The sequence below is a fragment of the Chenopodium quinoa genome, unplaced genomic scaffold (assembly GCF_001683475.1).
Source record: "Chenopodium quinoa cultivar QQ74 unplaced genomic scaffold, ASM168347v1, whole genome shotgun sequence".
NCBI classification, from domain to species: Eukaryota; Viridiplantae; Streptophyta; class Magnoliopsida; order Caryophyllales; family Amaranthaceae; genus Chenopodium; species Chenopodium quinoa.
Window position 1 is genome coordinate 3475829 of NW_018743919.1, and position 12568 is coordinate 3488396.

A 12568-nucleotide genomic window follows, 5' to 3' on the forward strand; every position below is an offset into this window, starting at 1 on the left:
TAAAGCTCCCCCTCCATCAAACTGCAACATCCTTCTGATCCCATGAAAAGTTTCTGATGCAACCCCAAAGGACCGGTTAAAAAAGAAAAGGGTATAAAAAGGACTGCAGTATATTAACATACTTATGAACCTGTATTATAGTTACATTCTTACGTGCTTGTAACATTTATAGAATTTACCTTAATCATGAAATGCAGGCATCCAAATTCTAGGGTAGATAGTAGGAACAGAAAAATCAAACAGCACTACGCCACTACAAAAAAAATTCCATAAAAAAACCTTTTTATTGCATTAAATGATTTCAGTGGCAAATTTTCTATCATTGTGATAAGTGCTGTTATACATGTATATTATCCTGTGTAATATTTTACTTACTCTTCGCAGGAGAAGTTGTAACTGATTTCTTTATACAATCTACTAGGCCTTCACAATCTTGAGACAAAACACATCCAGAATCATCAATACCTTCTATAGAGTGAGGAGAGCGGAGGTTCCCATGAGTTTGACAAGCCTTCATTGTCTTACAATGTTCAGCTTCGTCATCTCTGATATTTAGGAACACATCATACAAGTTTTCTGCAATGACAGACAATAATAAGCTAAAGCAGGCTATTTTTAATAGGAAAATTGCCCGAAATAATCTGACCTTTACCTCATCCGCCCAAAATAATCCCACCTTTCGATTATTTTTTAATAATCCGACCTTTGATGTCAATCTGCTCAAACCAACCGGTCATGTAACTTGTTATAACAAGTTACTTGACACGTGTTGACCTGTGATTGGTCAAAAAAATAAAAATAAAAGAAAATAATTTTTTTTAAAAAAAGTTATTTTTTTAAAGAAAAAAAATTATTTAACAAAACCACCCCACCAGCCAAAGCCACCCTCCCCGCCACCTGACTACCCGTCCCCGCAGCTCCGGCCGCCTAATCCCTCAACCCAGCGCCGGCACCTCCCCTGAAAACCCAGGCAGCATTTTGGATTGCACCGGCGAGCAATAACCATCCCTCCCACCCTCGATTTCGGAAAACCCCATCTCGATTCCGACAACTCTGTCGTTCCCCCGTCACGATTCCGACACCTCTGTCGTTCCCCCGTGGCCCGACAGTAGTGACGACGATGACACATCTTGCGTCGCGAGCTTTGATCTCACGGTGGGTGGATGCAATGTGACGGATATTCGGTGACTGGGGCTAGGGGAATGGGTGGTTGGGTGGCTCCCGGTTTTTTTTTTTAATTTAATTTTTTTTAATTTAAAATTTTAGACGAATTCTACGGTGACACGTGTAAAAAATTTACCTATTTAACAGGTAACCGGTCACTTGGGACCATTATGAGCAGATTAAGTATAAAGGTCGGATTATTAAAAAATAATCAAAAGGTGGGATTATTTTGGGCGGATGAGGCAAAGGTTAGAGTATTGTGGGCAATTTTTCCTTTTTAATATGCCATGTTGAAAAACTTAAAAGCATGCTAGAATGAAGAATATGCAATTCAGTTCATATCGTACATAACTACATACCATAGAAATACATAAATATCAATTTTAATTTGCATTTTAGGAATTGGAAGACACAACAATAGGCAATACTGCAGCAACATAGTCATGTTGGAAAATGCTCAATGTTATACTCCTTGAACATCCCCGCTGCCTCCCCAACCCCAATAAAATGGTTTTGCCAAATACAGCCTTAGGTTACAAAACTATGGACAAATCATAAGCATTACAAAATCATAAATAATTCCTGATATGGAAGTTGGAATTTTATGAAACATTATGGATTGTTTGGTCATTTTGGGACTAAGTCTTTGTTGTTGTTGTTGTATTATGCATTCTATGGTGTAATTAAATTGATTCATAGTTAAGCTTCCTATCCATAGCCCTTGGGATTGCGTTTACCATTTTAAGAAATAAAGATAAAAAAAGGGGTGGGTGGGAAACCATTGCTCCTACAAGTAATATTATTCTCAATTTGAAGGGGCTAAAGCCACAAAGGACCTTTTGTTTTATAGCAAGACAATAGCAATAAGCAATAAATTTAAACAAGGAATGACTTCCAAAGGATTCTCTAGCAATTAACTTTGTCTAGCTTATTTACTAATTTTCCACTTACACCAAGAGTGAATTGATACAGCAAAAGGTTGACATTTTCTTCAATTTTAAAAAATAAGATATTCCCATTTCATTTATTAACATGCAGCAATATTTATAATATCCACCCGTCTATATAGAAGTTATGACCTATAGTACTCGGACTTGGATACAGGTTTCAAACTCGAAACATATCCAAGAGTGTAATGTGAAAAAAGCTCAACTGGAGGATACTCATAAAATTGATAATGTCTAAAAATACTAAATGGTCACGGATACAAGGTACACAGTTAATGCCATTAAGATAACTCAACCAACCAGTTTTCTAAGGTCTTAATAGAATGATTGTTAAAACTTAAAAGTCAAGTATGATGCAAGAAAAAAGGCAAATCCAGAAATTACCAATTTTTGGTCTTCGAGAACAGGGAACTCTGGAGGTTTGAAATTCATCTGTGAATATAAATAGCTACAGTGATCAGAATACTATATACTTTGGGCCGAGGAACCTGATATGGAATCTACGGACTTACCAAACAAGTACAAGTCACCTCCAGTATAGTACTTCACAGCCACATCCGGCGCAGGTAACTTCTTCAATTCATCTACACGAGAACAAGATTAAATATCAACATTTACTACAGAAACTATCAATTGTGAATCAGCATAAGGGGAAAATGCATAAACAAGGTCGTTCATTATATAATCACTACAAATTCAGAAACTACCAAATGAACACAACTGGAGAATAAGGTGCAGATGTAGGGAAAATAGTGGAGAATAATTATTTGCACCAGCCAAACTTAAAAGCAAAAGTTGCCTAACTCACCTCCTTGGACCTTGATAAACTTGTCATAAGTTTCAAATGCATGATTCTCGACACATTCAGAGAAATGATCTGCATAAAGTACCCACATTGGATACATAAGTTGTAATAAAAATCAACTTTCAAATAAAGTAAGATATAAAAGCCCAAAGCTTATCACCACAACCTTTAATTATTAAGAAGCAACGAGAAGTCAGAGTGAGATGGATAAAAGTGAAAAATAATGCAGCACCGCACAAGGATCTAATTACTTACAAGCCATTCTCGGACTGATAATATACATGCCAACCGTCATAAAGTAATAAAAGACAGCGATATGCTGAGCAAGAAAACGGTCAAACCACCAAGCATTTCCCCCCAATTCCTGCATTAACAGAAGAGAATTCCGTAAAAAAATATATTTCAGATAAGAATAACTTTCAACAACCACCACCAAAAAAAAAAAAAAAGGATTTTTGACAGAGCCAATAAAGCTTTAAAGACATCAATCAATCTCTCTGTAGGCACGGACACTAGAGATGACACAAGCATGTCATCCTCACTTTTCAAGCCATTGCTCCCTACATTCAATCCAAGAATTTTACTCCTAGCATATGATGGAGTATAAGCAATCATTGCATATTTGGAGGTTAAGTACAAGGATAAAAAAAAAAAAAAAATCAATCCAAATTCTAAATACAGAACTGGGATTCATGCATCAATTATAATGCACAAAAAATGTGGGACTCAAACGCTTTGATTGTGCTTCCACATAACCTCACCAACTACCTTAATGATGCAACTGAGCAGACACGATTCCAGGCCATTTATGAAAGACCGTAGCACCTTAATATAGTAACACCAACCAGTCGGGATAATATTCATACTAAGAAGCATATAGACATTCAAGACACCTCTAGCACACAAACACATATAAGAACAAAACAGAAGAAGACTATTTCTGGTAAGGAAGTCAAACAAAAGCCTGACTGTGAAACTGCCACAATCTCTCCTACATGTTTAAACTATGCAAAAGCCTGACTGTGAAACTGCCACAATTTCTCCTACTACATTAAACACAGGCCATATTAAACTGCCACAATCTCTCCTAGTGCATACAAGTGAAGATAGGCCATGTACCCACAGGCTAGTGCATACAAGTGATGATAGGCAAGCTAGCAGATGTACAGATATCACAGCCACTCACTGTATGTATAACCAAGCAAAATCCCAGAAGAACCTACCTCCATGATCAGAAGATGGTGCATTTCATTCCAGCTCTCAGCAAAATGGACTTTCAAGTAATCAGCTCTTCTCCACCAACCAAAGCTTTCATACAGATGTAGCACAGATATAAATGCTGCCAAGAGAACAGTCATTTTTCAAAACGTATAGTGAATTCTAAATAAGTATATTTTTGACAATAGGAAGGAAGACTTTTTAAAAAAAAAAAAAAAAAAGGAATGGAGATTTATTAAAGCTTATTTAACCAAAAAGTGTATACAAAAAAATTTTAAAAACTAAAAAAAAATCCACCCCCATATCAGGAGAAGAACAGAGTATCACATTTACCAATCTATAAAATAAAAGCTTCAAGGCAACATAGCTTTACTAGATTATTTTTTATTTTATTTTTAAATATTGATACTAATCAATTTCTGAAAATAAGTGAAACAATTTCAATAAGAGGGTGTGAAGGCAGTAATTCCTTCAATGAGACAATCAAATCTCAACTTAATTTAGTTCTTCCTTTGAGTGCTATGTTACTCTCCTCTTTCTTTGAGTGCTACGTTCCCCTATTTGTATTAGTCTATACATATATGGTTATTAGGTATACTAAGCATAGTCTCTTCTTTCTAGGAGTGATTCATATGATATAAAAACTTCTCAAGTTTTCCATCATTGGTTTGCAATATATTTAAGGAATTATCTTCAAAATATGCTAGAAATGGCCAAGTAGCCTTTCAGATTTGTTCATCGAGCTATACTAAGAAAACAATATGCTTGCAGGATGCACAATCTATATAATTGATTTCCGTGTTATAAGACATGTAGAAATAACAATTACACAAAGAAACGAGAGGCCTCACCGAAATACGGAACTCTTGCAACAGTTTCCAGGACAAAGAACCTTGCATAATTTCTGTCACGATATAAAGTATCAAGTATCTTTATCACTGAGTCCTGCAACAATTATAGAATTCAAGTTACAATTAAAAGGATAAAAGGTTGAACTGTCACCTCTTGACTGTTTAGTGCACCTCAACACTATCCAAAACAATGTCTAATAGGGATTCATTATAGAGCTGAAGAAGCCCTAGTGCAACAATGGGTGGAAGAGTAATCGTAAATCAAAGAAGATAAAAAACAAAAAAAAAAAGTGGTAAGGGACTCTGGGTAATACTAGAAATGCTGTGCGTTATTGGCAAGTAAATATCAGATGACATTCAGTATATATATGATGAGAACAAATTAAGAAGATACACTTTTTGTATGCAACAGAAATATATATGATAAGAATGCAAAAGTCCAATGGCCTAAATAAGATCCAGCAAGGTTCCAAATTAGTGTAGAAGACTCTCATCTCAGATGGCAGTAACATAAAAATAAACATGCAGAAAAGAACTGTTTCAAAATTGCAATGAAACCTCTTATTTGAAAAGGCAGTACAGTAGTATTTAGCTAGATGAAGAAACTAACAAGGAAAAAAGATTACCGTGAGGGTGATATTAATAGACTGTTCTAACTTGATGATCCATCTCTCAAAACCATTGGGTGTTGAATCTTTCAACGGCATTGCCTCACTGTTTCCCTTCTCTTCATTATCTGCTAAGGTCTTTGGTAGAAAGGACTCCTCTACTTCTACTTTCTCCTCATCATCTTGCAAAATTGTAGCTTGGATGTGGAATTTGGAAAAATTGCTACAGATGTCACAAGTAGCATATTAGAGGAGAATGTATAGGTGGAAGGATACTGATCCTACAAGACAGAAATTAAGTAACCAAAAAATAACCCTCCAAAATTCGAAAAATAGCATAAGGTTTTCTTTTATAACTGATAAATAGATAGACAAATGAATGTAAAGATATTTGAATGAGGATTGCGCCCTACAGTTAAGGATCTCCAACCTTACTTGCCACAAGACAAAGATAAGTCATAAGATTAGGAGCTCCAAACAATTGAGAATAGAACCACAGACAACTTATGTAAAATATCTCAAACTTAAATAAAGACAACCAGGCATAAATAACGGCGTGCTGGAAAACTTATGATGTGAAATATAAGACTTGGTTCAATCTTCAATTGGAAAAAAATGAAACTGATTTACGATTAAGCAATAACTATAGCCCCAAGGACTAATGCTTCAAACCCATTAAACCTTGTACCAGGTACTTCCTAACTGAAGGATTTGCACTTGAACGAAGTATCTAAGACTGTTCATCACACTACTCCTAATACAAGTTATGGCACCTAAGTCATTCTTTGTTCGATAAATTAGTTACTACAAGCATACTAAGCAAAGCTATTACCCCAACAAACTAAGAAACAAGCTACCATTAATCATGCTACAAGACCAAGTCATTACTTTGATCACTAAAGGAGAACTACAGGTAAACAAAGGAGGTCTCATAACATATATGAAGTACTACATATGAACTATTAATGAATAATTGACCACAATGGAAGGTAGTGAAATTACAAATCTGGACCCCTTTTTTTGGGTGGGGGACAACCTACTTCAGCATTGAAATACGGAAATCCATGGACAAATTTGACCCTTCAATCCGATTCAATAAGTTCAGCTAAGTACTGAAATCTAATTAAATCTTTCATCCAAAGTTAGGACTTTGGGCAGATTTAAACCCGATGTTCAATTAACCAATTATGTAAAATTTTGTTATACTAATAAGAAACTTTAGAATCCTATGATAATTTCATTTCACATAGGTGCGAGGTATTCAATTGAAGACCAATTTCCCAATGGATCATGTGAAATTTTAGCTTGAAGATGATGGCTTTCAATCAAATTCCATTTTGAGTTCATGATCCCACTTAAGGCACCTTGTTTAATACGTAGTACTTTATACCCATTACCAAATTTCTGGACACCAATAAAGGTTAGAAAAACCTATAGTTGATAAGAAGTATTGGCTCAAAAGTCTGCAAATCTTGGTAGTATAAGCAACTACAGATCCTAGTTGTTAGGCATAGACGCATAGTAGAGAATTACATGTACAAAAGTTCCGGAAAAACCTACCTTCAAGTTACAATTTTCTAAGTGCTCATCGAACAAATGCTTACCAGCTGAAAGTGAGAGCTGTCAGCTGTGCATAAAGGTCAATTTAAGCTTCTTCTAAAATTATGTTCCATGCATTTTAACATTCTCAGCTGTATACTCTCTTTACTAATACTACTCCGTATAATCTAATCTCTTTACAGTCCCAATTCTCCCAAACACCTCCTAAATCATAACCTTGCCTACAACTTGACTTCCAGAGTATACAATAACTTTCAATTTACTAGCATAATTTCACGATAAATTTCCTGTAGCCAACACTGTATTCCCTAATGGACTGATGTAGCAAACACTCTCCTTAGTCGCCAATTATCGAAATTAGAACCTTCCAAAGCAAACTATGAAAGATGACTGCTTAAAATTTTTTTAACCTATTATTAACCTAAAAAACTACTAGTACATACTGTATTTACTTAATCCTATTGAACTCAACAAACACTTAATAATAAGAATTTCCTAAAACAATTAGCTTAAGATAACATTCATCATCAATCTAGTAACAACAGAAAATCAAAGTTCATCCAACAAAATAAAAAACAGAAGCTTCAAGTTCTTACATCGTCAAAAAAAAAAAATTCTTACATCGTCACACTTGTAAGTTGTAACACCAGAAAGTCTAAGCTTATCTTTTAAAATCAACAACAAAAAATTGCAACATAAAAATGACAATAAACAATTACAAAACCTTACATAATTACACTTTAACTGCAGAAAATTCAAGTTTATCCTTTAAAATCAACCAAACATTGCAACAACATCCTTTAATTGCGAAACAAAAAAAATTAACGATAAACAATGACAAAATCTTACAGCACAAAATTCAAGTTTATTAGCAAAAAGTTGCAACACCAAAATAATAACAATAAACAATTACAAAATCAATTTAACATGCAAAGTCCACTAAATATTACAGAAATTGAACGCAAAATTGAGAAATACCTAGAAATTAATCGACGAGAAGAAAGACGAGTGGAATTGAGAGAATTAAATCTGCGTAAAGGAACTAAGGAGCTGAAAATCGCGGAATTTCCAGAGATTCTAGATGATTTTACAAAGGTTGTTGCAGAAGTTGAAGGAAGAGAGAGAAATGCCGCCATTTTCTCTCTCCTCGATGAGATTTTTTTGAGGAATAAAATAAAAATGGAATGTTTCTGAGTTTAAAACGCAGAATAAAGGCGGTAAACGACGGCGTTTGCTTGATGATTGCTCAATTTGACGTCGTTTTACGGTGGTTTTGGCGGCGTTGTTGAATTTTCCGGTTTTGATTTTGCAAGAAAATTAGTGAGCTACGTGTTTGAATATTCTCTTAAAAAATAAAGGTTGGGCCAAGGTTTCGTCATAAATATTAGGCCTATGTGAGGTATGGGCTCATTTTGGAAGTGGGAATCCAATCGTTATCCAATCTATCATCTATCTATAATTTATTTATTATTTTTTATTTTTTTTCTTAAGATTGATTAATAAATAAAAAGTCATACGACATCTACAAAGAGATTTAAATTTAATAAATACATGAAAATTGAATCAAATAAAAACTTCCGTTCCGCAAACCTAAGATCGTTATTGCAAATCGTACATTCTTCATACCCTCTTTTATATCGCTGTGATTTACAGCCTTTTTCAACGAGGGGTCTATCGATCCGTTGTAGTTGTGAAGAAAATTTTCGTCTGATTCATCTGATTGTAGTTGAAAGATTAACCTTTTTTTCGATCCCGCACAAATCTTTACCCATGAAACAACTTGTAGCATACTAAACTCAAAAAACAAAAATAAAAACAAAACTAAAATAAAGCCCACCATAGGGGCACTTTCTACTATACACTCAAACCCACTATAGGGTACTTACTACCTTCAAAGAGTATAGATTTATGGAACTCAATAACAAAACCATAAAGAAACTAAAAGGAAAGGGTCGAAAATATTCAAATTTCTGGCCTATAAAACACTTTTTTGAAGAACCCTATAGTAGAGAGAAAAATAGAGAGGAGACGGCTAGGGTTTTTTTAGAGAGAGCATCATCTATTTATAATACTATACTAAAGCGATTTTTTTTTCCTGCAAAAGACCTTAAAATCCCTCCCATTTTCTTTATTTTTTATTTTTTATTTTTTTTAACCTACCTATTTTTTTTGTTAAGAGATATTTATGATTGTTTTTTTAACCTTTATTATCTACCTATTTTTTAGTTAAGAGATGTCTATGGGTTTTTTTTTTAACATTTATCACCTACCTATTTATTTGGTTAAGAGTTATTAATTATTGTTTCACTTCTAATATAATTGCTATAAATATTACTACTGTATTATACAAGCCAAATCTACAATAATATTCCATACATAGTATATTCAAGTTTTTTTTTTTTTTTTTTTTTTTTTTTTGCATATATTCTAATAAAAAATATGTTAATACTAACTTGTTTTTCCATAAATGTACTAAGTTAACATCCTGGGCATCGCACGGGTGCTACCTAGTTTCTTGAATATTATTGTAGGCTTATAGCTACGAAAACTAAGAAAAACTCGATAGTGAAACTGCTCTACGTAAATAATTTTATGTTAAGGAGAATGACGGAGACAATAAGGTATAATAAAAATACGATGTTTGTCTAAGATCATGTAAAAAAATTCCTTTAAAAAAATAAAAGCTCATGTAAAATATGTATATAGGTCTTTATGTGTGAACACTATTATATATGAGAACTAATCATAACCATTAGATCCTAAAAGATCCAACTGCTGAATTGCTCGCATAATAATGGCAAAAATGTAATTTACAACCTAACAAACCTTTCTCTAAAAAAACCAAAAAAACCAAAAAAAAAAACCAACATCACACATTAGTTCTTTCTTTCTCCTGAAAAAAGTTACCGACCTTCTTTCTCTCTCTCCAAAGCTTGAAGGTGGACATCAATGGCTTGAAGTTTGAAGGATCGCTACTTTCTCCCTCCTCTTGTTCACTCATACATAATTTTGGTTAGTAATTTTCGAATTTCATGCTCTTAATTTTGGTTTTTCGTCCATATACTTGTTGCTAATCAGAAAAACAGAGTGAAGAAACTACGAGCTTCAATTTTAATGAGATTCAAGGATTTCGAACACAATTCCGTTCGATTTTTGTTAGATTTCAGCAACAACAAGAATCAACAAGCTTCATAGTTTATACAAGTAAATAATCAACACGATTTCTGTTCGTTATTATTGAATATACTTTTCTTATTTTTGGTCAATAATTTTCGAATTTCATGGTTTTAATGTTGAATTTTCGTTAAAATTTTATCAATAGTGATCTTAATTTAATATTTGATGTTATAATTTTTTATTTTAGTGTTTTGGAAAATTTCGAATTTGAATGCTCTTATTTTCGTTATTCGAGTTTGACATTATGATTTTTGCTATATTTTTTGAGTTGAGTGTTCTCAATTTATGATTTTCAATAAAAAAAAAACATGTTACTTTTACGTTAAATAAAGCTAGTTTTCGTGAATTTTCCTATTGAATGTTCTTATTTTGTAATTATTTTTGTCATATCATTTAACCTTAATGTTATAAATTTGATAAATTCAATAGAAGAGATGTAAAATGAGCAAACAGAATTAAAATGAGCAAACTAAACATGAAAAGTAATATAGTAAAAATAAAATGAGCAAACAAAACTAAAATGAGCAAAATGAATTTTCTTCTGTTGTCAAATCATTCAACCTTAATGTTATAAATTAAATAATTTCAATCAAAGATATGTAAAATGAGCAAATATAATTAATATGAGCAATACATAAATAAGCATAATGATTTTGTGTTATAAGTTTGATATAATTACTCAAAGCTATGTTTTCTTTATTAGTGTAAACTGATATATTTAAATTAAATTTATTGGGGATTACTTTGACTACATGGGTAACCATTCTTGGTTTTAAAAAAAAATTGAGTAAAAATTATTTATTCATATATCAAATGAGCAATCAATTCTTCGCTCATTTATCAAATAATAAAACAATATTTTGCTCATTTATCAAATGAGCAAACAATTCTTTGCTCATTTATCAAATGAGCAAACAATTCTTTGCTCATTTATCAAATGAGCAAACAATTCTTCGTTCATTTATCAAATGAGAAAACAATTATTTGCTCATTTGATAAATGAGCAACAATTCTTTGTTCATTTTGTCAAATGAACAACAATTCCTTGTTCATTTATCAAATAAGCAATAAATTTGTTGCTCATTTATTAAATGAGCAACAACTTTTTGTTCATTTTGTCAAATGAGCAACAATTCCTTGTTCATTTATTAAATGAGCAAACAATTATTTGCTCATTTATCAAATGACCATACAATTCAAATGAGCAACAATTCTTTGTTCATTTTGTCGAATGAGCAAACAATTTTTTGTTCATTTATCAAATGAGCAACTTAGGGTTAAAAATTTATAACATAGAAAAATGATTTAAAACATATTTAGAGATTTGGTAGAAAATTTTAAAGAATAAATAAATAAAGCTTAGAACAGTTGTAGTAAATTTTAGAGCATATTTAGTAAATTTTTGAACCTATATGCTAAAAATATTTATAACATATGATAAAATCTATTAGCTCAATTGGTAGAGCACTATGCAAATGCATAGGGGATGTAGATTCAATTCCTACATAGGTTATTTCTATAAAAAAAAAAATTAAAAAGATTAAAAAAAATCAAATTCGCATTAAATTATACGAGCAAAAAATTGGTTTGAAATGATTTATAATTATGTAAACTTTGTTACAACTAAACTGTCATATAAACGCTTGTCTCCACATTACACAAATGAACCTACGTGAAATTCGAACCCAAATATTTTGTGCATTTGCACAATGCTTTACCTGTTGAGCTAGTAGGTTAATGCAAACTAAATTCAAATGAGCAAACTGACATAAAATGAGCAAACTAAATTCAGATGAGCAAAGTAAAATTAAAATGAGCAAACTGAAATAAAATGAGCCAAAACACATATAGTAAAAATGCATAAATGAAAATCAAATGAGAAAAGGTAAGAGATCTTAGAGAGAAAGTAATTAGTGCTACAGGAAGAACAAGAATTAGCAACAAGTTTTTGCTCATTTATCAAATGAGCAAACAATTCTTTACTCATTTGTCAAATGAGCAAACACTTCTTTGTTCATTTATCAAATGAGCAAACAATTCTTTACTCATTTGTCAAATGAGCAAACATTTCTTTGTTCATTTATCAAATGAGCAAACAATTCTTTACTCATTTGTCAAATGAGCAAACATTTCTTTGTTCTTTTATCAAATGAGCAACGATCCTTTGCTCATTTATCAAATGAGCAAACAATTTTTTTGCTCATTTATCAAATGAACACACAATTTTTTGCTCATTTA

The 12568-nt window shown here is 32.3% G+C and overlaps 1 protein-coding gene across 1 annotated transcript; it reads right to left on the reverse strand.

Moving 5' to 3' along the window:
• Positions 1 to 265: 265 nt before the first annotated feature.
• Positions 266 to 8499, reverse strand: LOC110687422 (ubiquinol oxidase 4, chloroplastic/chromoplastic). The gene is made up of 9 exons (XM_021864070.1): positions 8132 to 8499; positions 5612 to 5816; positions 4986 to 5079; positions 4140 to 4255; positions 3172 to 3280; positions 2920 to 2988; positions 2624 to 2695; positions 2496 to 2543; positions 266 to 576 (listed from the first exon to the last, which is right to left on the reverse strand). Exons 1-9 carry the CDS (start codon positions 8287 to 8289, stop codon positions 368 to 370), a joined length of 1080 nt encoding a protein of 359 aa, XP_021719762.1. The 5' UTR covers positions 8290 to 8499; the 3' UTR covers positions 266 to 367.
• Positions 8500 to 12568: the final 4069 nt, after the last annotated feature.